This window comes from Periplaneta americana, chromosome 2, assembly GCF_040183065.1.
Source record: "Periplaneta americana isolate PAMFEO1 chromosome 2, P.americana_PAMFEO1_priV1, whole genome shotgun sequence".
NCBI lineage: Eukaryota > Metazoa > Arthropoda > Insecta > Blattodea > Blattidae > Periplaneta > Periplaneta americana.
In genome coordinates this window covers 146,333,744-146,358,511 of record NC_091118.1, presented here as the reverse complement: position 1 = coordinate 146,358,511, position 24,768 = coordinate 146,333,744, and the positions used below count along the sequence as shown (strand labels likewise).

Below are 24,768 nucleotides of genomic sequence, written 5' to 3'. Positions count from 1 at the left end.
TATGTATAAATCTGTATAATATTGAAGGCATCACCATATCAACACATCTTATACAGCACTTCTTGCTGTTGAATGAAGTGGGGTGAAAGCATTAATGATTGCTAAGTCACAAATTAACAGCAGTTAATTAACGAATCCAAAAATTAAAAAAAATACAAGTTTCAACAAACAATACATACCAATGGGAAGGCAAAATGTATAAAATCTTTGGTCCCAAAGAGGCATTTTAGATACACCTACAAAATAGCAGATATGATTTCGTAACATAACACCTAAACAGAATAGGGCGCACATAAAACTTATGATGCATCATATTTATGAAAATTATACAAATCCTCAGCTGGGGACACTAACTTTTCGACAACTGGACAGAAAATAGCAGTTACAACGTAAAACTTAATAATTTTCTTGGGAAACATGAGGAAAAATCATATAAGCTAAGTCTAATCAGTAATTACAATCACCATTAGACGACAAACAACAATAATACCAAAATATCGGTATACAATTGGCGACTTTAAAAGTGACTTTAGTTTTATGAAGAGAGCACACATGCACGCACTAGGGTTGCCACCTTTACAATAATGAAGTAAGGGACATGAGCTTAAAAATAAGAGACATTTCACACAAATAAGGGACAAAATCAGAAATATATTGAAAATAATAATTACCTGTAGCTATTGTTTTTATGAATATAATGTAAATCTATTATTATTATTAATTATTAAGCTTACTTTATGTACCTATCTGATGTTCTACTTATATTCGAAAGTAAACATATCTGCAACAATTTTAGGAGCCAATATTTAGAATTTATGTCAAGGTAAAAGTAAAGGTAAAGGCGAAAGTTGTCTGGTACAAGCCTTGAATGGCATATGGAAGCATGGTGATAGAGCTTCATGCATTCATTGATCTCAGGACTTGAATGAGGTGGTGTGGTTGGCATGATGCTCTGACCACCTTTTTACCCCTGGGAAGGACCCAGTACTCAATTTGATAAGAGGTTGGGTGGATCTCGGGGCTGTTCTGAAAATTTAGTCACAAAAAAATCTCGTCACTAGCTGGGATTCAACCCTGGACCTTCCAGTCTGTACCAGCTTCTTTACCAACTAAGCTACCAGGCTGCTTTAGAATTCATGTGCTAGGCGAAAATTTTGAAGTGCTGTAATGATTTTTGATTGAGGTTCTGGCTGATATGTACATCTGTCATCAGGAATGCATCTCACTTAGCGAAATGTGTCGGAGGAAGAACAAACTGTTTGTATACATCTGAAGTCTGATTATCTGTAATATGTTACTAGTCAGTGATTATGCATTGGAGGGGGAAAGAAACTGGCCACCCTACCCCATTATCTCCTGGCTTAGTTGCCCACTAGTGATGCCTTATTGGTGTCACTTATGAGGTGCAAACCTGTCTTTGGACAGTTGGCTAAACAACATGATGAAATGACGTGTTGGATATGTTTAACCTTTAATATATAATAATTTCTTATGTGTAGCATCTCTGGGCGTTTCTTTAAATTCAGTAGAAGTTAATTAATTTGTAATAAAATATTAATATTTCACTCTTGTTGGATGTCAAGAAGATAATTTACAAATAATTGTATTTGATTAATTGATTTTATGAATTAGAGAACTAAGTGCTAAAATTAGTTTCTGTTGTTCACTGTATTCTAAACACCTACATTTGTTATTTTCTTTTAGCCTGGCTCGGGTAGCAGCAATAAAGTAGATTCACTTCGACCCTCTCGTTCTCATGCTCCAACGAATTGCTCCAACAAATCATCTGTGACCTCTGAAACTCAAACTTCTCCAGTGGGATCACCAAGATCAGGTCGAAGAGGACATCACCACCACCATCATCGACATCATCATAACAGCAGTAGTGGTGGGAGAGGAGATGATGAAGGAAATGGTCAGCGTGGTAGAAGGGGTAGTCAGGGAAGTGGATCGTGGTACAATAGAACAACGCACTCTCAGGTGTGGTTCATACTTCATATCAGTAATGTAGTTTATCTTTCCTCTTTAAAACATAACTTTTTTTTAATATATAGTATACTATATAGGAACAAATATTTATATGGCTTGAGTTAATTTAGTGAAGAGTGAGGGAGTAGTGTCATATTGCCACAGTGCCTTAATGCAGTGTGTCTGTTCTATTTCCTTACCACTAAGTGATACTTTCACTGTCTGCAACTGCGCAACTGAGTATTTTATCCAACAGAGGAATAATTTGTGAAAAGCAACAAATCTATAAGAGTCATCTTGCAATTGAATAAATAAAATTGTGAATTTTTTTACCTATATACTGAGTCTAAAAATATACAGAATTGAATTCTCCAGGTTTTGAAAATCGAGTGTGTCTTTTATTTCAGTATATAGTATTGTATTCCATTCAATTATGATTGACACTTATCTTCATATTTGTTATCCATTAAATGTATTACTTTCCTTTATCCAATGGCAGGTATACTTGACTATTCACCATCCACCCAAATGCCCCTATTTGTAAGTGACAACCAAAGCTGTAGTTCTTTTAGCCACTGTAAGCATTGCTCTTTGTGCTCCATGGGAGGCAGACTACATAGCACTGCCAAACACAATATTTATCCATCACAAATTCGACTTGGATCTTCTGGATTCAAACCAAATTACTACCCAATGCTCTAGTAGTATGTGTACATTAAATTTATGTGTTAGAGTTTTTTCCGATTTTTAATTGTATACAGGGTGTTTCAAAAGTCATGATAAAAAATTTAGGGATGAGAAGTAAAAACGGAGGAGCAAAAAAGTTCCACCAAACATGGGTTCACAAATTAACCGTTTACGAGAGATAGTGCCTTTTTTTTTTTTTTGGAGCCGCCAGTGAACTGAGTGCCTGGATACTGTAAAGTGGCAACATTCATGCTTCGTATGTATGCCACACTCTTCCCATCCCATTTCCTTTTAAGTGTGAGATGATATCTAAACAGACAATATGGTGAACGATGAGATGATATCTAAACAGACAATATGGTGAATGGTGGATAGGTAGAGGAGGACCTGTACATACACTAGCGACAGAAAGTTTAAACTCATCTTTAAAAAAATGTTAATTCAACATTTTATGATACTCCTTAAGTAAAAAAGTTGAGGTCAATTACTAATTTTATTCTGCAACAAGCTTCAGTGCATATGCTATGAACTTCACACAAAGCACACGTATAAAACATATTTTAAGACTGAGAAATCGTATTTTTTCGTGAAGTAAGAAAATGGTTCAAATTTTGTGTTCATCTATATGACCATCTCTTGCTTTGATAACAGTTTTATAAATTCGGGGCATCCTTGCAATCAGTTTTTGTAACACCTCTGTAGTTATAGAGCTCCAGACGGGCAAAAGATATTGCCATAGCTCATCCACATTAGTAGGGGCCGCTTGTTATGCTTTTCTTTCAAATTCCTCCCAATTGGAGAGAAATTGGTGACAAATCCGGGGACTGGGGCGGCCAGGTCATGTATTTTGGCATTCCTGCTCTTACTGTAATACTGATATGGTTCTTACACATCTTTGAAGTATGTTTAGGGTCGTCTTGTTGGAGAATAAAATCATGTCCTATAAGTCTTGTACCAGATGGCACAGCATGAAGCGAAAGAATCCAATGATACGCTTTTTCCCCCTCCCCCCCAAAATACCAGCCAATTTTACTAAGTTTCCAACTTTATCATTCCTGAAACACTCCCACACCATTACAATACAATCTCCATGTTTCACAGATGGGGTGAGACAACCTTCTAGCATTCTTTTCCTAGGACAACTGCGGACATATTGCTGACTATTTGAAGCAAATTTCTCGAATTTGGATTCATCCGCCCACAGGACTTTTTTCCAGTCGTCCATGATCCAATTTTGATGCCCCTAGGCTCATTGCAACCTTTTAAGCTTGTGCTGACAGGTTAGCAATGGTTTCCGCACAGCTGTGCGACCAAACAATGAAGCTGCACGCAGGCGACTTTTTACTGTTGACACTGATACGGACTTCTCCCTGGCAGTATTTACTTCACTGCAGTTGGATACTGCTGAACGTTGTCTGTCACGTTTGACCAATATAATCCTGTTGTCTTCAACTTTGATGTTTTTCTTGGATGTCCATTGCATGGTCGATCAACTTAGGATCCAGTCTATAACACGAAGACTCGTCAAAATATTTGGAAAAATACCTTTATTCGTTTCTTTCTTTTATATCTAGTTTATTTTGCATTGTTAAAAAAACACATCATGTATTATATTAGTGGATGGGGTGATGTGTCATAGGCCTATATTATGGATAGCTTAATAGGTTAAGAGATCAAAAAGAGCTATTTTAGATTTTAAAAACAATGAACACTGTAAACCATTTTTATTCAATTCAACATTCGTACATTTTATAACTTATTTATATTTTCATCATTAATTTATGTAGCTACATAGAAATATTTCTTCACATAATCTCAGATATGATATTCACATACTTAACATACAATGTAAATCAAAACTAGACACTTGAAGCAATTAATAATTCAATTCCTAACACAGTAGCTGTCTCTGCTAGAATATTGTTTATGTACAATTTTAAAGGTAAGATATATAAGTAATTATTGATTTGTCTTAACACCATTTTATTTATTTCAAGAATTTGAAAATTTTCAATGTATTTATGTAGTCAGTGATAATGCCACCAAAATGTTAAACAATTTATTCATACGGTTATTGCAGTAATGGATTTCATGATTTTAAAATTTTTCTGTTGCGTATTTTATGAGCTTACTATTTATACCATCAAATACCAGAGACTTTCTGTTCATTTTCTGTAAAATAACTTTTAGTTCTTCCATCGAAATTAGGTTAACTGTTCCATTTGAGAGTGCAATTTTTTCAGTTTCATCAAGGTTTGGCAGTAATTTAAACCTTTTCTAATCTATTTAACCCTTATTATCCAATGACACGAAATCTGCAGACATTATATACCTTGTTTATGTGATGTGTGCATGTGTGTTGCATGTGTGCGTGATTTTTAACTTATTCATCTGATATTAATTGTTCATTCTTTACAGGACTCTGGAAGATCAAGTGATTCCAGTTCTGTATCCCATAGTCGCACAAGTCTTGAATCTGGTTACCGGTTATTAGAATCTCCCCATCACCACCACCATTCTTCCAACAGCCACCATCACCACCATCATAGTCATCGACACACTGGAAGCAATCCAGCTGGTATGTAATTAGATAGTTAACCTAATTTGAATAGTTAACTTAATTTGAATTTTATTTACTCTTGCACTTCATTTTATAAATTATAGTTTTTATTGAAGATTGTTATTGAAAATTCTTGTATTAAGTACCATACAGAGTTCTTCCTGTAACTATGACCAAAATACTTGGTAGACATTCAGTCAATCACTGTTTCACGAATTAAAGTAATTAATTATTCGAATATAAGGATTGACAGATAAGGTTCTTAAATTAATAATAATAAAAAAAAAATAGTAAATCCATGGCGCTACAGCCCTGAAGGGCTAAGACCGACCAGCCGGCTGCTGGCCTCATGTCCACATGCTGAAGCAGAGATGGACGATCATCCAACCAGAATGGAGGTATCGTGTGGTTAACATGATGATCCCCACATCCGTTATAGCTGGTTTGCAAAACCGGATTTTCGCTACCTATCGTAGCTCCCCAAGTGCATCACGATGCTGGGTGGGCACCGGTCCCGTACACTGGCCGAAATTTCATGAGAAAATTTCTTCTCTCACGAGGACTGGAACCAGTGCGCATGAATACTATATGAAAAATGATATTTTGAAAATCACAAAAGTTATTGTATCCTATTTATTTGCTATTGTCTTCCAGATCTAGTTTGATATTGTGAGAATAGTTTCTTCTGAATCCATGTGTTCATATTATGTATATTGTATAATCTGTGTATATTTTTTTATATTCTGTGTAACATTTTCAAATTCAAATATGAATCAGATTGTCAAACAAATATATTTGATGTTTGGAGTTTTATTACCTTTCAGTTGTCATTATGAACAATACAGTTGTCATGAGTGTGGGCTCACAATGCTTTTAATTTATTAAACTGGGTTACTGCTATCAATATATGACGTGGTAGGCAAAGATAACATTTAAGCAAAGTAAAGTGACGAAAATAGAAATAATCACTTGAATTCATATTATAAATGGAACTTATTATAATAATATTCTGATAATACAGATACTCCAAAAACAAGAGACGAAGTGCAGATTCTACATATGTTTAAGCATCGACACTGAGTAAAGTTAACTATAACAAAACATAAGCAATCACTGGAGTTACAATTTAAACTAAATCTAATGTTGATGTATGCTATATGCAGCCACAGAAAATGAAGTCTGTGTTAAGTATTGTTCATGCATTCATTATATTACAGTTTATCCCATTGGTCCCTTGATAGCTATTCAGAAAAATTGAATTTCATTTTTAGCCATAATATATTTACATACCTATAAAAGAAACCATTAAAATTCTTAATTAATTGCTGACAGAAGACTACTTTTTAATTTTATATTTGTGTCTTACTTTGGAAGGAATTTTTGGGAATTCTGATGTTTTCTAAGATTGAATTCCATTATTATTTTTCTTAAAATAATGTTTTATTATTTGGACATCATAAGCTTTGTGGGAGTAAATTGTGAACAATTATTTTTATAATTAATACCCAAGAAAGTGATATCTTTGTGTAAATACCGGTATTTCGATAAGCTTACCAGGAAAATTGCCAAAGTTCCAGAATTCATATTGGCAAAAACATTAGTGTTGCATGCTGTAACACCTTTGTGTATATACACAGTGCCTTAGATAAAATGAAGCTCTTATTTAGTTACATAAATATTATTTTATTTCTTGATATGCTATTACTTAAAAAATTTCATTTTTGAGAAACTTTACAAAAGTGTTTCCAAGACATTATAAATTATTTAAAATATTTCCGTATTTTTAGGTTTATCACCGCCTCCAATTGCCTCATCCCTTGAACATCGACTACGTGATAGGGATGTTCCTGCTTTATCGCTAGAACAGAGGCATAGAGATGGTAGTAGCGGCCTAACATTGTCAACCAGTACACCTCTTTTCAAAAAGAAGCCTCTTGGTGAAGCAAATTCACAGGTGTGTAATTTAGGTTGTATAAAACTACAATAAATAATAATAAAAAAGAAAGTTTGTGTTCATCCTTACAGAGAGAATGTATGCTGGTGTGTAAATCGTGACATGGCCCAGTTTGCTAGCAAATGTTTTTTCACCAGTTTGACAAATCATGTAACATTTGAGGTGTTCTTCGTCACTAGATAGATTGAAATAGGAGATGAATTAGGTTAGCTCTATGAACTGTCGCCCCAATAGACCTGTTGTGCCTACCTACTAACGTTAGAAGGACGAAGTTAACTGAACATTCCTGACACTTTAAGAAGAGGTATAGCTTTAGACTTTTTTTCCTTTGCTGCTGATGAATGAATATCTTACAGTGTTTCGGATGTTGGTTCTACTTTTCATCTTCAGATGAACATAAAGGAGTCAGTTACGTGGATTTAGCCATTTGTAATGACATCAGCTAACAGGATATTCTGCACATATCTTTCCGTAATCAGAAAGCATTAACACATTCGAAATTCCTGTGATTTGTAGTGCAATTTGGTGAATACTATGATGCAGAAATATGTCTTGGAGTAAGAGATTTAAGCATGGAAGAAAAATCTTGACAATGAAGAATTCTCAACCTGACCATCAAATTCATGAAAAAAATGACCATGATGCTGAAGTGAATATATTAATCAAAGAAAACCATTGGATTACTATGACTGAAACTGTAGGCACCAGTTATGGATCAACATACTCATTGTCAGTGATGATAACATATGTGATTGGTTCTTAGCCAATAAATTAGTATTAAATTGTACAAAACTAACATAATGCAATTTAAATCCTGCCCAAATTCAACCTCGCAAATTTCAAGCACAATAATTAACAACAAGTCCTATTAGAAACAACAACAACCAAATTTCTTGGCTTACAAATCGATAATATGTTAAACTGTAAAAATCATATTAAAGAAATTATTCCCAAACTAAATTCAGCATATATTATTATGATGTACCGAAGTACATATGATATTTCCGTGCAGAAATTTTGCGTCATCATATGATGAAGGATGAGTGGAACGGAGAAAAATTCTCTCCGGCACCGGGATTTGAACCTGGGTTTTCAGCTCTAAGTGCTGACGCTCAATCCACTAAGCCATACTGGATCCCCATCCCGATGTCAGATCGAATCCTCTCAGTTTAAGTTCCATCTCTTGGGTTCCCTCTAGTGGCCTACCCTCATGCACTGCGTCATAGATGTATGACAGTGGCACAATGTCCACACATGTGCAGAGGTGCACTTGTTGTGAGTGACTAAGTGGCTGGGATCTGATGGAATAAGTGCCGTCTTAAATCACTAAGTGATTATTTTCGAATGCCTGAATAAGTAATTTTTTCGAACACTGGTTTAATATTGTATGGTTTGTCTCCAACGATTTTTTTTGTAAAACTAAAATTTAAGACTTTATTAGCAATATTCAATACTTATTGTTCACTCTGATAAGTGCCTGAATGGAAAGAATATGAATACTTTTTTGTTATTTACAGGTACAACATTTAACACAGCAACAAAGAAGTAGCCTTGATAAATATGGTTTACTCTCTGTACCATTACCCGTTAGCCAACGTCGTGACCAAGTCAGCAGTGCAGGTGGTAGCAGTGCATTACTTGCAAAACAACGAAGTTTTGATGTAGCAGAAAGCAGGGAAGGTGGCACCTACAGCTTCACTGGTCATGAAAATCGTTCCTCATCCCGTCAGAAAAACCAAAGTCAACAGCCGTTACCAGCACCTCTAGCTCGTAGTTACAGTTTCATGCAGAGACGTGAAAAATATCATCAATACCAAGATGAAGATGATTCAATGCATGAGAAATACTTCCTTGGGACTCCAAGTAGTGGCGGAGGAGGAGGAGGAGGAGGGGGTGGCAGTGGCGGCAGTGGTGGTGGTAGTGGTGGTGTTACTGGTGGAGGTAAGAATATGTTCCCAGTATTCAGCTGTTCTTAATATAGCATCTGACATAACAGCAGAAAATCTCAGTATTCTAAAGTGTCGTAAAATTTTAAGACAGCTGGAGAAATTAAATAAATTAGCCTATTGTACTTCAGTGGATCCCTGCATATTGTGGAGTGAAAAGTAATGAGGCAGCTGATTTCTTGGCCAAGAGAGGTAGCAAGGTATGTGCTGTGTGCAGTTACTACAAAGTCATCTGTAACTGTGTCTTACCATTCTGTTATAATAATAATATCAGAATATAACAATTTAATAAAAAAAAATTGGAGCTATTGTACAGTGCATCTTATTTAATAACATTCAGATTACTGACACTTTACATGCCACGGTTACCTCAGTAAACATTAAGCAGGATTGGTATTGCAGAAATTCGTACATTGTTCTTTCTGTAATCTTAATGAAGGTTGGTTGATTTCCAATGGCTCCATCACTTGTGTATTTTAATCCATTTGATATCTTGCCTCCCAGTATAAACTACAGAAGTTCTTATTTTGTTGTAAGCTCTTGTTCGGCTTTTGGCATTCTGGAAGGTGAGGTTTGTCCATTCTTAATCCCTGTTGATTGCACAGAATGCATTCTTCTGACTGATAGAGCCCAATTCGGTTCAGGTGTGCTGCTAGACAGTCATGTCCTGTGTGAAGTCTGAATGCAGCTGCAACTTCCTTCCGGGGTTTAGAGAGTAGCTCTTCCAGGATTCATTGACGTGTTTTCACTGTTTACCTTCTGATTGTTAAGAGAATTTTGCATGTGTTCTTTTATTAACTTTTTCCTTAATTATGCGTGTTATTGTGTGGTTGCTTTGTGATTGCAGTTTGGTTTCTTTTTTTGCTAACAGTTCTGCAATATCTTTTCTATGAGGTCAATATGTGAAGGGATCCTCTGGATGTTTACTTGGTTTTTTTTTTTTTTATAATGTTCTGATGAGTGATCTTGCGTCTTGTCTACTCTTAGTAGCTGCTACGTTGTTTGAGACTATTTGAAGAGTTCAGAGCCCTAGTGGGCCAAGCGCCATTTATTAAAAACTGAGAAAGCAAGGGTTAAAGTTAAGTGAATACCATAGTTTAATGAAGATTGACATATCATTTAGTTTTAATGTGTATACTTTATATTACTTGCTATATGTTTCCATTGAATTATGGTCATAACTTCATTTTAACCCTTGTTGTCTACGGTTTTAGTAAATGGCGCTTGGCCCACTATGGTTCTGAACTCTTCATTTGTATTGCTATCTTAATGAAGGTACGGATCAAGATCGTTTTCTTCACTGTCTTAAGTTTTATTCAATTTTTCAGTCTTCCTGCTAAATGTTGGTGTGCAACAGAGTGGACGAAATCAATTGCTCAGTATTAGAACATTAGATACCAACCAACCACTATAATCCATAATAAATGTTATGTTTTATTTAACGATGCTCGCAACTGCCGAGGTTATATCAGCGTTGCCGGTGTACAGGAATTTTGTCCTGCAGGCGTTCTTTTACATGCCAGTGAATCTACTGACATGAGCCTGTCGCATTTTAAGCACACTTAAATGCCATCGACCTGGCCTCGGGCATAGAAGGTCAGCGCTATGCCAACTATGCCAACCAGACCGATGTTCCATAATTTTTTACGTTGAGACTTTCAAGAATGATATATGGTGTAATTTTTTGGTATGAATACTATATTATGGAAGGAATGGTTACCAGTGTATCTACATATTAATGACTCAATCTACAGAAAACTCTGAAGACTTTTGCTCCTGTATTTCCGTATGTGTTTTTTTTTATCTCTCTCGAGACTATTTTACCACTCTTTACTAGTGCGTTGTTATTTTTCTATTAAGTAATATTTTAATTAAAAGAAAAAGTAGACTCGTACATTAACTTATTCTGTGATACAGTACTTGAAGTTATTGGACATCTAAATTTTCTGCCTGGAATGCTATCACAACGTGTTCTTGAAAGCTGTATTTAAAGGTATGGAGGCAAATTGGGAGAGGGAGGCATGGAATTAAAGAGCCATGTTTTTATGACCTTGGCACTAGAATGAGGTGATGTCAAGATGTATTTAATTTTTAAATTCTAGTAAACAATTTATGTTAATTAAATTACCTGTTATATTGCAGGAGGAGGTTCTTCTGGCGGAGGAATGCGTTCTGTAGAGTCAACACCTCAAGCTCGTCGAAAGTACCACAGTGGAGGTGGTACCAGACAGACTGGTACAACAGGTGGGAATCCTGGTGGAGAGTATGTCAACTTTGGAACATCTGCAGCCCCTTGTTACCCTAGAACAACAACCTATTCAGTTGGAGTAACTTCTGTTGTAGGAAAAACATCGAAAGATAGTGGAGACACTGCAGCTAAAGATGAACTCGTTAGTATAACAACACCTCTTATGCATCGGAAAACGAAATCAGAACCAAGGTAAATAGTTTGTTCATTAAACATACTCTCTTTTCATTGTGTATGGAATTGATGACCTGTACGAGTTTCTGCTAGTTTAGTGCATTTAAGCGTAATAATAATAATGAAGATATGTCGGTATTGAGCATAATTGGCTGAAGGAAAAGTGTTGTATTATTTACAGACTACTGTTGCATCATCATTGTGTAGAGTAACATTTAATTGCATTTTGATGGTATATTGTCAAGCTAGTATTACTATTTCGGTAGTGTTGTTAGCTTCGTACATTCCCCAGAGTGTGTTGAGGAGCATATTCAGATTGGATATGATCTCTTCACTCTCAGAAAAACACGACATTTTTTCCATCTTACCAGTGATGTGTGAAATATTCTTCACTATTCTCATGAATATTTTTATTACTTTCATCTCAATTTATTGTGCTACGTTTTTTAATAAACATATCACGTACCAGCATTTAAATTTATCCAGTGGTATACGTGTAGTAATAAAATTTTCAGGGGAATACTTTCGTCAGCTTATAGTTGTACAATATATCCAAATGGTGTGCCCTGTATCTGTTGTATGAGGTAAATTAAATTCAGACTCTGATGAGACTTGAGAGAAAACCAAAACAATATTATCGGCACATATTAAAATTTAATTTAGAAATATGCACTGTGGACTTCGAAAAGGTATTCGATCATGTGAATAGAAAATTACTGTGCAGAACTGTGGAAAGAGGAAGATATTTGAGACACTTAGTAACTGTACCTAATAAAATACCTATACAGAAATACAATCAGTTTTAGTAAAACAGAAAGACAACAAAATAGTTAAAATAGAAACTAACAGAGATGGTAAACAAGGATGTGGCATTTTATAATATAAAACTATCAATAATGAAAATATGATTTAGGTCATAATATTGAGTATAATAATATTAAAAAATATGTATGTTTCTTAGTTCTAAATCATGTTTATAATTGTTAACAGGTTGCTACAGAACATTAATTTTTGATCATCTTGTTATGCAAACAGAAAGAAAAAAAGCTCTTTGCAATCATAGTCGCGATTTTATTGATCATTAGCCCTGGCTTTATTAGTTCTAAGTTGCTTCGATTTCTCTGATCTGTCCATTTTTTGTTCGCCATTGGGAAAACACTTTCGCTGTGTGCATTTAGCCCAAGGATAGTTAACACAAAGTCTAAATTTTACTGAGGTTTATTATGTTGTTATTGTCGTCGTCAATTGATTTGCATCATTCTTTCTCTAGCTACCCAATTGGGAAGATCACCATATTGTAACTCTCAGCATGAACCAGGTGCAACACGAGGTTTATTAGTAGATTACATTTATACAGAGAGTGAAAGAAATTAAGTCAAAATATCAAATTCTTTGTAAACCACAATCACTGAACCAACCGTGTAATGCAATGGAACTCACAAAAATTGAATATCATTCCACTTTAATACAAAGCAGAACAAAGGCAGAAGTAGGCATGGAAACACTCCTGGCAATGCAAAATTTTATATTGAACTGGATTATTTCAATAATTTATATTTTTGTAACAGATGTGTACACCATGTTACAGGTATCGAGAACAATTACAACTCCAACCCCAAAAAAAGCAATCGCATAAGTACAACGCACTTGGTGAACGCACCACTGCATCGGCAACTTCTTCCAGTAAGACGCATAGTAATGACGACGATGATGATAATTCATCCAGTGAAGACCCCACTTCAAGTCCTTCTCCCTCTTCTCCTGCAACAACATCTCCATCTAGTCCTGCAGCCATTGTTCGTGGTGCCAAAAAGTCAATGCATCCAAATCCTTTCGCCTCCATTGAGCCACCACCAGTTTCGAGACATCGCTGTACCACATTACCTGGAGGATCAGATGTAGATGCAATTCTGAGTAGTGGTAAGGGACCAGCTTCATATGATGATCTGATCTCTGTATCTGCGGGACAGCAAGAACACCTCAACAAGCTGTCACAGTCTACTCAGCAGGCAGCAAGAGAAAATTCTACTTCCAAGGTAATCTTTGTTCTGAATAACTTCATACCATAATGTTCTTTTTTTTTTTTTCACAATATCATGATAATTTGAATAACAAAGTTTGTGAGTCTCAAAATACCTTCAGAATATAACATTAAAATATATGCTTAAATATTTGTGTCACAAGTTAATGGGCTTGTGCAGTGCATTACCGAAATACCATTTATCAGTCTCCTGAATTTTTTTTTATACAGTATTAACATAGTACTGATTTGTTAATGCAAACAAATGTAAGTTATACTAAAAGTAATTCCTGATGATCTAGTGGTTACTCCACTTGCCTTTGGATCTAACTATCATTTACAATAAGCTCAAATCGTGCTGAGGGTAATTAATTTTAGGTGTAGGAGAAGATGTGGAAGAGAAGGCATGATGGCCTTAACTTCACCAGAATAAATAAATAAATAAATAAATAAATAAATAAATAAACTTAATTGCAGCTTTCCTGGATAAAGAAATAGAGACTTATGCTCAATGTTAAACTGAGATTAGTAAATACGAGCGTGTAGTTTAGTTGTCAATTGCTCAGCATTGGAGAAGAAAACAGAATAAAAAATATACCGAGTATTTGCGCTATTTCCATGTAATATGAATACATATTTATTTATCTGCAGTGAAATACTAATACAGTATAGTTCAGATTTTTTTATTTCGAGGTACAAGAGAGAGAAATTGTAACGTTTTGACATGGTTTACTCTTGACATCACTTGTGGTACCATGGAAACAAGTATTAGATGAACTTTATGTCTCGTATTTTCCAGATGGTCCATCTTGCTCCATTCTCTGTTTAATGTGTCTCGAGGTTTTCATAGTCATAGAAGTATTGGGTATATGGGTATGCAGTATTTGCCAAAACAAACAGTACTGAAAATGAATACTCTGCTTTTATGTAATTAGTAAACTATAAATTGCAGTTCAGTAAAGCATTTTAATAAACTGGAACATAAAAACAAATATATTTGTAAAACAAAATTCCATGTTCACCGACTTTTTTTTTTATACTAAACATAATTCAAATGCTTTCTATTATTTTCTATATAATATTCATAATGTTCATGTAGACCTTAATACATGTTTGCAAATAGAGATTGCTGCAGTTAGTGAAAAAAAAAAAAAAAAAAAACACTGCCTTTTCCCTGTAATTCCACAATATTGTTGGTGGATTCTACATAAAGATGGATTCCTTTAACATACCCTCATACATAGACATTGGGTAGCATTGAATCCGTTGAGTAAGGAAAATGTGTTCGACCGGAAATTATGCATTCCTCAGTGTCAAAAACTTGTGTGTTACTCAATGGTGGCTTGTGAAACATTTCGCAAAAACCATTTGAAATGTGTTTCGAATTTGGGCCATTTATAAGTCCAAGTCCATATGAATGGAAATAATACTCAGCAACAAAGATTTTTTCCTCTGTTGTGAGAACCATAATTGCAGCACTAAGGAAGTGCTGAATCTACAGTATGTCTAAATATTCTGAAAAAGAAATAAATACTTGGTTGTTAGGCAGACATGTACAGTAGTTAAATAATAATATCATTACTATTTGTTTTGATGTATACTGTACACGAATATTGAATAAAATACATTTCTGGGTTAAGGCACATATTATATTTTACTATTTGAATTCGAGTATAGACGTTTCACACAATCATTGAGATACCATATTTTATCGCATAAACCCTCCTCCACCATGATTTTTATTAAAAATATTTAAATTAAATGAAATATCGCATATTTCCCTCTGCTCAGAGGACACTTCTCTGTATTTTAATTGCCTGCCTATTATGCCTTTTCTTAAATTTACAGTGCCTTTTTCATATTTTAATTGCCTTTTTTGCCTGCCTATTGTGCCTTTTTCATGTTTTACTTGCCTTTATTGCCTATAAATGCCTAAATATCTGGGCTCTAATTATCATCAATTACAATAGCATTAACTGAAACAGTGTCATTGTGATGTAGTATTGTGACAGATGGAATCAGTTTGAGGAGACATAACCTTTTTTCCATAAAGAGCACTCTAGTAGGACTTCACTGGAACCTTAAGCCTACATGGCTACACCGACAAATGGCATCACATAGCTGATACACGATATCTACAAGGAAAAAACTATTCGTACTTGAGCAAACATTTTCAAATAAAGGAGTGGTAAGGCACAATAAGGTCATTTGAAGCTGCAATGCTAGGCTTTGGGCCCCTCCTCTATACAAAGGGGGAAAATAAAACTTAGGTTATTGATGTAATGTTTCTTAAAATTATGATTATTTTTACAGCTTCCAGTTTTATATTGATGAAGACAAAATTGAACTTATATGTTAAACATTTCCACAGAATTCTGGTTACAATAATGGTAATCCAACAGTTGGTAAGTTCCCTCATGGAAACCTAGATAATAGCAAAGGACTGGGATGTGGTGGAGGACCAGGAGGTGGAGGTCCTCTTTACAGTAACTTGGGAGACTACCCGCCATATATCTTGGATCCTGAGATTCAAGCACATCTTTTACCTCTTCAACAGTACATATTGGAACAAGCTAAACTATCAGGTAAAGGAATCTGTCTCATTCCTCACTTACTGAAAGAATTGGGCTTAATTATGAATACAAAGTAGGAATTTTCTTTTCTCCCATGAGATGCATATTTTATTGTTTGATTTTGACAGGCAACAATATAAACTAGTCACACTCTTCAGTTAACAGTAAAAAAAGCATATGCACTCGTGTACCTCTTGCATCTTCCGATAGTATGAATTCAGAAGTTAATTGACCTCACTTTTAAGACTAATAAATATATTATCTGTAGAAGTAAATCAAATCGTCATTGTGTTTAGTAGCTATTGTGTTCTCTCCTGCAATCAAAGATTGTAGATTTTCATCTTTTCTAGGACTCTCTTTATTTTGTGGGTGATTAGACTAGATGGCATTTCGGAAGGCGGTTAGCTTCTATATGCGCCGTAACATTTCTGGTATGTGACGTCACAAGCTTGTACAGTAGAACCAATCAGAATCAGTCTATAACATGCACTTCCCGAGTTCATTTGTTCATGTGCGAGTGTTTCAATACATTGAATAAGTAAAACTAACATTTACTGCGTGTATGTAAGGTAAATAAATGGAAGAAGAGACTGTAAAAAGACAAGTATTACAAAAGCAGGCGCGGAAAATAGTGTTCAAGGTGTATAATTATTTTAAAAACGTTAACGAGCAGAACGCTGCCGGCCATCTTGATGCTGGCAGCAACATTGCCAACATGAAAGAAACGACTGCAGAAGCATGTGGTGTGGGATTGAGAACCATGCAAAGAATATTGTTAATGAAGGAAAGAGGGTTTGTTTGGTGTCATGCTTACAGTAATCAATGGCTAAGGTCATTATTGTCTTTTGATAATTTAAATTCTCTCCTGCGCTATTTGTATTGCACGTGCTCGTGAAGTACGATGTGGCAATGTTGTACGCTGCCTTGCTCTCTCTATCTGTCTCTCTTGACGCAAACGCTAGCAGACAACTGCCTTCCGAATTGCCATCGACTCTAGTATTTGTAACATGACTGTCTTTAGAAGAAAAATACAATCAGGGCATGGACGAGAAAACTGACTGAAAAGAAAAACAAGTTTCAGATGAGTCTGATTGGGTTGCACAAGACATAGTCTTTCCACCAATTGTTATTAAGTTCAACAAACTTCATTAATTCAGTATTACAATAATTATATTACAGGAATTTTCTGAAACAACGGATTAATTTTAAACAGGTATTGTTGTTGTTGTTTTCTAATCCCAGGTGTTTGACAATAAAGTCATTTGACCTCATGCACTCCAATATTTTTCATGGTCAGCCACTGAAGCACAGATTTTGAGGTGTTCCAAATCCATTTCTTGGTTTGAGTTGCACAATGGGCAGTTAGGGGACTGATATATTCCATAATCTATATATATAATTTCAACTGGTAATGGAAATTACGGGAAAACGGCTGAACGGATTTTAATAAATGACCCCTCATTTTGAAGCTCGGAACCTAAAGTTTTTCGGAAAAGTAGTAGTTTTCAGTGAAATGTCAATTTTCCTACATAATTTTCCTATTTTCCAAAATCCATCTGTTGTCAGTTTTGAGAACTAATTTTATTCAATCACGGCCGACTTGATTGAATTTCAGAACAAAACACACACTACAATAAACAATAGGCTATTACACGAAGGCCATGACCTGCAGATTGCCGACATATTTAGAGCTCAATTCAATTTGTTACTAAAAACTGATTCTTCAGTGTATAATTTTCAGAGTACAGCTGTGTATTGGATATTCAAATCTACGAAACTTGAGGTCGTTTGATGGCATTATAACCATTAGAAATTAAATATTATTATAGTTAATATCATGATGCATTTATTTTTTCATTAATTGTACATAATATCGATGATATATTGATGACATGAAAGTGAAACGTTTTGTGGTTATGTAAGTAAATGTTGAGAATATCTTAATTTAGATCTTCATTTCTATAATTTACTGAGTGGCTGCTATATATAACTACAAAACTTAAATAAGATAATAATATTGTTATTAAAAATCAAATATTTTTATACTTATTAACCCAGTGGGGTTGGGTCTTTTTCATATACTTAATGGCGGTGTAGTGTAGATATTGATATGTGTCATTGTCTTCAGTATCGGCTCGAGAGAGCGCAAAAATTGCAGTTCCTAAGGAAAGATCAAAAGGTATTTCTTACTGATAAAATAAGAGGCCTAGAAAATTTTGTAGTTTCCAGATCATTTCAGCAAGATCTCTTAGTAGGATAAAATGATTTTACGCTCTACATTACAAGTTCTACATGCAGCAGCTATACGAAAATGCTATTGTTCGAAAGCTTAGCAAACCTGACATTTTTTTAACTTTTGCCTACAATCCACAATGACCTGAAATAGCTACTGCTATCGTCCTGACATTGATACTTGCGTTTTCGCGTTGAAACTCAAAAACTGAAGTTGGATAGGTTCAAGAAAAAGTATTTGGCCTGAAAAAATCCATTCAGAGGGAGTATGTTTCATTATTATGGAAGCAAATAACTATCAAAAAGACAAGTATTCTTCATTGAAAATAAATCTGAAAAATGTTTATTTGAACGTCTAACGAACTTAGTTTGCAGCAGTATTTGCTGCACAAGCCACTAGTATGTTATATAATTTGAAGAGCTATTGGGCTGTATTGAACATCACAACCATATATGCAATTATAGACAATGACTCTTTCTTTCAGTGAATTGGGTGTAGTCACGCAACTCTTCTAAACTAGGGTACAATAGTAATGTGAATTTGCGACCAGGAAAATGATTCTGGGCATTTAATTTGACAAATTTTTGCATAATACAATAATTTTAGTTACAATGCATGATCATATCATTTATTTGTAATCTTTAAATTCTTTGCAGTTTTGTTTGAAAGCCTTTATTTTGTGACTGAAATATTTGTCAAATTTTCAAAATGTTAATGAGGGACATTTACCACTTTTCTCCATTGAAGGGTTATGAAGTTTTAAAACCGTTACCAATGAATAAAATTAACTAATAAAAAAATTTCATCAGCCTGAAGGATATTCAGCAAAGCTATATTGGAGCGTGAGAGAGAAGATGGGTTAATTGCCTGAATTGCCGTAGGAACAACAACATAGTTATGTAACGCAAAATAAAACTGTAAACCAGTGTATACAGAGCATTCCGTTTGGCTTCCAGTCTTGAACACTTGAATCAGACATGTTTGTATGGCCATCATAGCCTGCATCATTATTGATTTGTAATCTCTTCTGTAACTTTCATTAATAATATCGTGCACACAATTATATTTTTATTTCATAATGAGTGCTAATCTTTTTTACAGAAGTTTTTCAAATTGACATCTGTCTGCATTCACACATTTCCAATTTTTATTCACACCCAAAAATTCTACGTATTTCTGTAATGTTTGCAATTTTTCTTATATTATCTCTAAGTTTGTCTATAGTTTGGGGAGTTCATTCCTTTATTTTATTTTTTAGAGCTTTTAGCCATATCAATAACAAAGTTTGAATTTATGTTTCCTTTTCATTTTTATAGTTGAGCTTTTTACTTGTTCAGGGTGCTACAGGTTTGGAGATCCACTGAATGAGGAGGCTGACTCTCTCCATTCAGATGACGAAGATCAATCAACCGGACGGGGTGAGGATGATAGTGATGAATTCGCTGATGATGAAGGAATGTCCAATCAAGAAGACTCTAGTTCACAAGAATATCTAGATGACAGCAATTATTTGGACGATGATGACAGCAGCCATCGTGAAACATATAGTCAGTTCCTAGCCCCTCAACCTCCTCTTAGGCTACGTTCCAAGTACACTTCAGGTAATAACATATTTTTTTAGGCAGTAATGAATCATTAAATAAATTATAAGTATGGATCAAATGATGATAATTCCTGTGTTATCAATATATAGAATTAATGTCGATAATATCAGAAATACACTTCATGACTAACTTTTTTACTTCTGTGTAACTTCAGATCAAAGCTATTAAAATTTTCTGGGGTTAATCTTTCTCATTGTAGGATAAGAAATCGTCTCTGAACGAGCAAGCAACTCTGAACAGGTGATTCTTTGCTCTCTATGATCCAAAATTGTACTTAGAGTGACCCGGATTGAAGAAAATATTTGAATACCCTTACTGGTAGATAATTGTGTTGATACTATCCAAATTGAACAACAAGTTCTGTGGTTATAATTTGCCAGTCATTCTGGATGTGGGGATTGGTATATTCCATCACTGCAGGTGTCACTGCTGCGTGTGGCTGCCTGAGAATTGGAAAATCAGTCAAATTTCCTTACTATGCTTCTGATGATGGCAGCTGGTTCTCTGATTGCTTTTATCTACCACCACATCTCCATAAACATTTCTTTAAGCACCTATGAATATTCATGATGGTTTCATTTTTCACCAAAAGAAATTCAGTCACTGCTCTCTGTTTTACACACACCTCACTCGCATACTCCATTTTGAAAACTAACTGTATCGTATATCAGAAAACTTTGAAGCAACATGAAGTAAGAGGAAGGTTGAAGGATGATCCAAATAAAATATATTGTTTTCCAACTGAAAAAAGAAATGCACGTTGCATTACTTATTTAATGCTCCTTGTATAAAACTGTGACTCTTACAGTGCTGCAATTACAGTATATTTTTGTATATAGATATAATATGCTTTTAAATTTTATAAAATTATTTACGAAGATGTTATTATTAATGCTTATGTTAGAATTATGATTAAATATTAATAAAGATATTTAAATTCTTCGTAATCATTCAAATTCACATTCTCAAATTGATGCTTTGGTAAATCATACTGGTCAGGTACTGAATTTTTGTAATAATTTCTTTTGTGTTTTAGATTGTCGAAACAATTCAGATTATGTTGACGGTGTGACCTACTACAACACCAACATTACAACTGGCACACCATTGACAGCTTGCAGTTTACAACAACACCAACAGCAGCAAGCTGTCCAGTCAAGAGGAAGTGGAGGTTTAATTGTTGGGGCAGCAGCAGGTATATTCAAAGTATTACAGTGTATAATGAAATGTGAATAAAGAGGGAAAAAATGTTTCTACAAAAATTCATGGTCTGTAGCTCAATAGCTTTAATAGTGTCAAGGCCCATCATGCCCATTTATCTAGTGCAGGGGAGACGATCATTCTACCAGTATGGAGGTAACTTATGGTTAGCACATTGATTCCCACAGCCATTGAAGCTGACTACCAGTTCCATACATTAGCTGAATTTCATGTGAACATTTCTTCTCATATTAAAACTTACACCAGCACACATTCCTATTATCATTCCAAAGTGTGATGCCCTAAATCACGCAGCTATGGTGCACACAATAACAATAGAGTATCTAAAATACTCAGTATTAATGACTGAGTTTAATTTACAAACAGTCAAATCTCAGTTTAGTGACTCTGAGGAACTCTAGAGTTAGTCATTTTCTGTCACAGCCACGGTTACACAAATTTAGGGTTTTGTAGGACTACTTTTTTTTTTCTTTTTTCAAATTAAGAAACTATGAAAGACTTCAGTGATATTTAAATGAATATTTATTTACCGAAGCTTATCAGAATTTATTCATTATTGTGTTGCAAAATTTCTTCATTGGGATTCATGAACTTGGATAATAAAAATAAATATTTTTACTTTCACTTTTCAGAAGTTATTTCTATTTTGATGGCATTAACGTTAAACCATGAGTAATTTAATTTGTTAATTCGTTCATGTATGCATCTGTGTGTTTTTTTAACATGTCCCATTACTAAGTAATAGTACATGCTTTAGTTTTCTTTTAGCTGTTTGTTCTGACTAATGCATTAGAAATGTTTAAGTTTTATTCACTTTCGAATATGGCGGTAATTTATTAATTTCATGTTGATAGTGTCTAATTTTTATTTCTTTCTCTTACTTACGAATATAAATTAGTTGTTACTTCTTTAGATCTAATCCCATAAAGTAAAAGTGAAACTATAGCACGTTTACATCAGTTGCTGTTTGTTATATACAGATACAGTACTTATATACAAATGTGATTTTGAATCTTCAAGTAAAAGTACAAGGTATTTACAATATCCTACTTAGGAGTTAAATTTGTTTTTCTGTGAGGTTACCGTAGGAGGTTGGCCAATTCCCTCCACTAGATATAATCTTCCTTCAGAATTTCCTTCAATTAGTACAGTTGGGGAGAGATTGTAGTTGTTCCACGGACTTCAAAATGGTTATAGCCTCGGCTTGGTTTGAGCAATAATGATCTAGTATGTACTGTGTGTGTACACGCACGCACACAGGAATCCTTATGTAGTTCCAAAACTTGGGAAATGTGAAGTTCTAGGTCACAAAAAGTTTGGAATACCCAATAGTCTAATTTTGATGAGAAAAATCTTTGTTTGTTTCTGTTGCTTTTTCTGTCATTTGTAATAAAATTAAGGGAGAAGCAAGAACACTCTCGACATGGAGGAGGCTGTCTCAATCTCAAGGCAAAATCTATCCTAAGCAATGACAACATTTATGACTCCCTTGCTTTTCTCAAGGCACATTTCAGTGACCTCAAACCAAGAAATGGATTCGGAACACCTCAAAATCTGTGCTTCAGTGGCTGACCATGATAATATCTTTGAAAAATATTGGAGTGCAAGAGGTCAAATGACTTTATTGTCAAACGCATAGCATTACAAAACAACAACATTTCAGTGACCTTCCAAAATATATTGAGCACTTGGAATTTTCGTCGCTACAACTGAAAGATGCAATTGGTGACATTAACATTCTTCTACAAAAACAAGTACCAGGACCCTTGGGTGAAGCCATCTCATTAAAACTGAAGAAAGTATTGCAGAGGAATTCAGGGTTGTAAAAAATGAGTGCTCCATTCTCCAGGGGGGAAAGCTTCAATTGTCAGTTACCGTGGGTACCTGCTGCAGTGGCAGCGATGAACTTTGGACCTATGATGTCATGTGCTGTCAAAAGAATCTTTTTGTCCTTCAAATGTATTTTGAGAGACAACAGAAAAAACTTCAGTCGAGACTCTTGAGAAGTATTTGGTCATATATTGCAACCAGGAACAGAACCAATAAATAATATTGTTTTGTTTGTTTGTTACCTTTTGAAATAATTCTTGATCAAGTTTGAACAAATTTAATTCAAAAGTTGTATGTGGTACTGTACCTTTTATCTATTGAAAATTGAAATTTATGTAGTTATATCAAGACAAATTATATTAGATAAAATATTAATTGTTACAATAATTTATTCAGACTACAAATAATGTTAAATAGGATGGAGCATGGTCCATATTGCCTTAATAAATATATACTTTTTAAGAATAACTTTAAGGATACATTTTTAACGATTGGGCAGTTTTTGCGACCCCTTTTCACAGGTTGGACATAAAACCTTAAAAAAACCTATTTCACCTATTCCAAAAACCTAAAATGGTCTTTATAAAAACCTAAAAATCTGATCCCTAATTATCACGTTCAAAAATAGACTTATAGTGTATTCCTTTATGCTGAAAATCATACATATTTGCTCTGAAGTTGGAACATATACATAATTATATGCCATTCGGAAACATTACAGGTATTAAGTTCTAGCACATGGTGGAATAGCCAAAAGTCTGTTCCTCAGTTTCAGTTTTATTGAATTCATTCTTTCAAACATAAATTTACATGATGTACACATTTTATGTACTAGCTGCGTGAGTAATTATGCTGTTACATATGTCGAAAAATTTATTATCAAATGGTGCTTAGCTAGCATTTGACTGTCTTTAATTGTTACAAGTAAACCATAAAAACAAAATGCTTAATCTTTTTTTTTTCCCCCAGGATCGTTGAGCAGTGGTATTCAACATCCTTCCATGTCTTTGCCAAATAATGTCACTCTTCCATTAGAGACACAGCACGCATCTCTCAAAAGAAAAAAGGAAGCACCACCTCCTCCCACATTATATTCTCCAATACTAGAGAAATCGGAGGTAAGCAGAAGAGACCAGTGAATAAGTATGTGCATATATTTTTGCAGTGTAAAAATCTCCACCAAATAATTCTTTAAGTTACTTTATCATTTCTTGTAGTGAAATAACATCCTGGTGAATTTAAAGGAGATTTTAAAACTACAGTATGTATTTTCTCCACTGTCTTGTGCAGTGTGTTCCGCATGTTGTTCAGAAATGTTCAAGAGATTGTTTTAAGAATAATTTAAAGCCACCTTGTTAAATTGCTTGATTCTGTTTATAGAAACCTAAGAAATTCGTGAAAGTCTTCATTGGTGGTGTAATGATCACCATACATGTCCCTGAACCCACAGAGTTCAACTTTCTACTTCTTGAATGAAAAAAGAATACCTACATTTAACCCCTGATGATGTCCTCTAGTGTTTAAAATAATACGAACAGAGTAAAAAGTATCTCCTAATAATCACCCTCACCTATAAAGAATAATCATTTCTGCCTTTGTAGTGCTTTCCACCTCAGAAATCAAATTCAAGAACTCAGAATTCCAGAACATATTTAGAGGCATTGATAACCAGCTAATCAAACTAAACATTTCTTGGTACATCTAATGCTTAAAAGCGTTTATATCTGCAAATGGATTTCAATATAAAGAT

The 24,768-nt window shown here is 34.5% G+C and overlaps 1 protein-coding gene across 4 annotated transcripts in view; it reads left to right on the top strand.

The window, feature by feature from the left end:
* The window catches only part of RhoGAP93B (MyTH4 and RhoGAP_KIAA1688 domain-containing protein RhoGAP93B), a 121,077-nt gene that overhangs the window by 42,181 nt on the left and 54,128 nt on the right, over nt 1–24,768 (top strand). For 3 of the 4 annotated variants that reach the window (XM_069818597.1, XM_069818600.1, XM_069818596.1), the window contains exons 5-14: nt 1,705–1,980; nt 5,074–5,233; nt 7,003–7,169; nt 8,687–9,110; nt 11,258–11,555; nt 13,126–13,573; nt 15,929–16,142; nt 19,701–19,964; nt 21,004–21,162; nt 23,988–24,136. In XM_069818597.1, coding sequence (XP_069674698.1) covers nt 1,705–1,980; nt 5,074–5,233; nt 7,003–7,169; nt 8,687–9,110; nt 11,258–11,555; nt 13,126–13,573; nt 15,929–16,142; nt 19,701–19,964; nt 21,004–21,162; nt 23,988–24,136 — 2,559 coding nt within the window. The remainder of the gene's footprint in view (nt 1–1,704; nt 1,981–5,073; nt 5,234–7,002; nt 7,170–8,686; nt 9,111–11,257; nt 11,556–13,125; nt 13,574–15,928; nt 16,143–19,700; nt 19,965–21,003; nt 21,163–23,987; nt 24,137–24,768) is intronic. The other variant, XM_069818598.1, reaches the window with a different exon arrangement.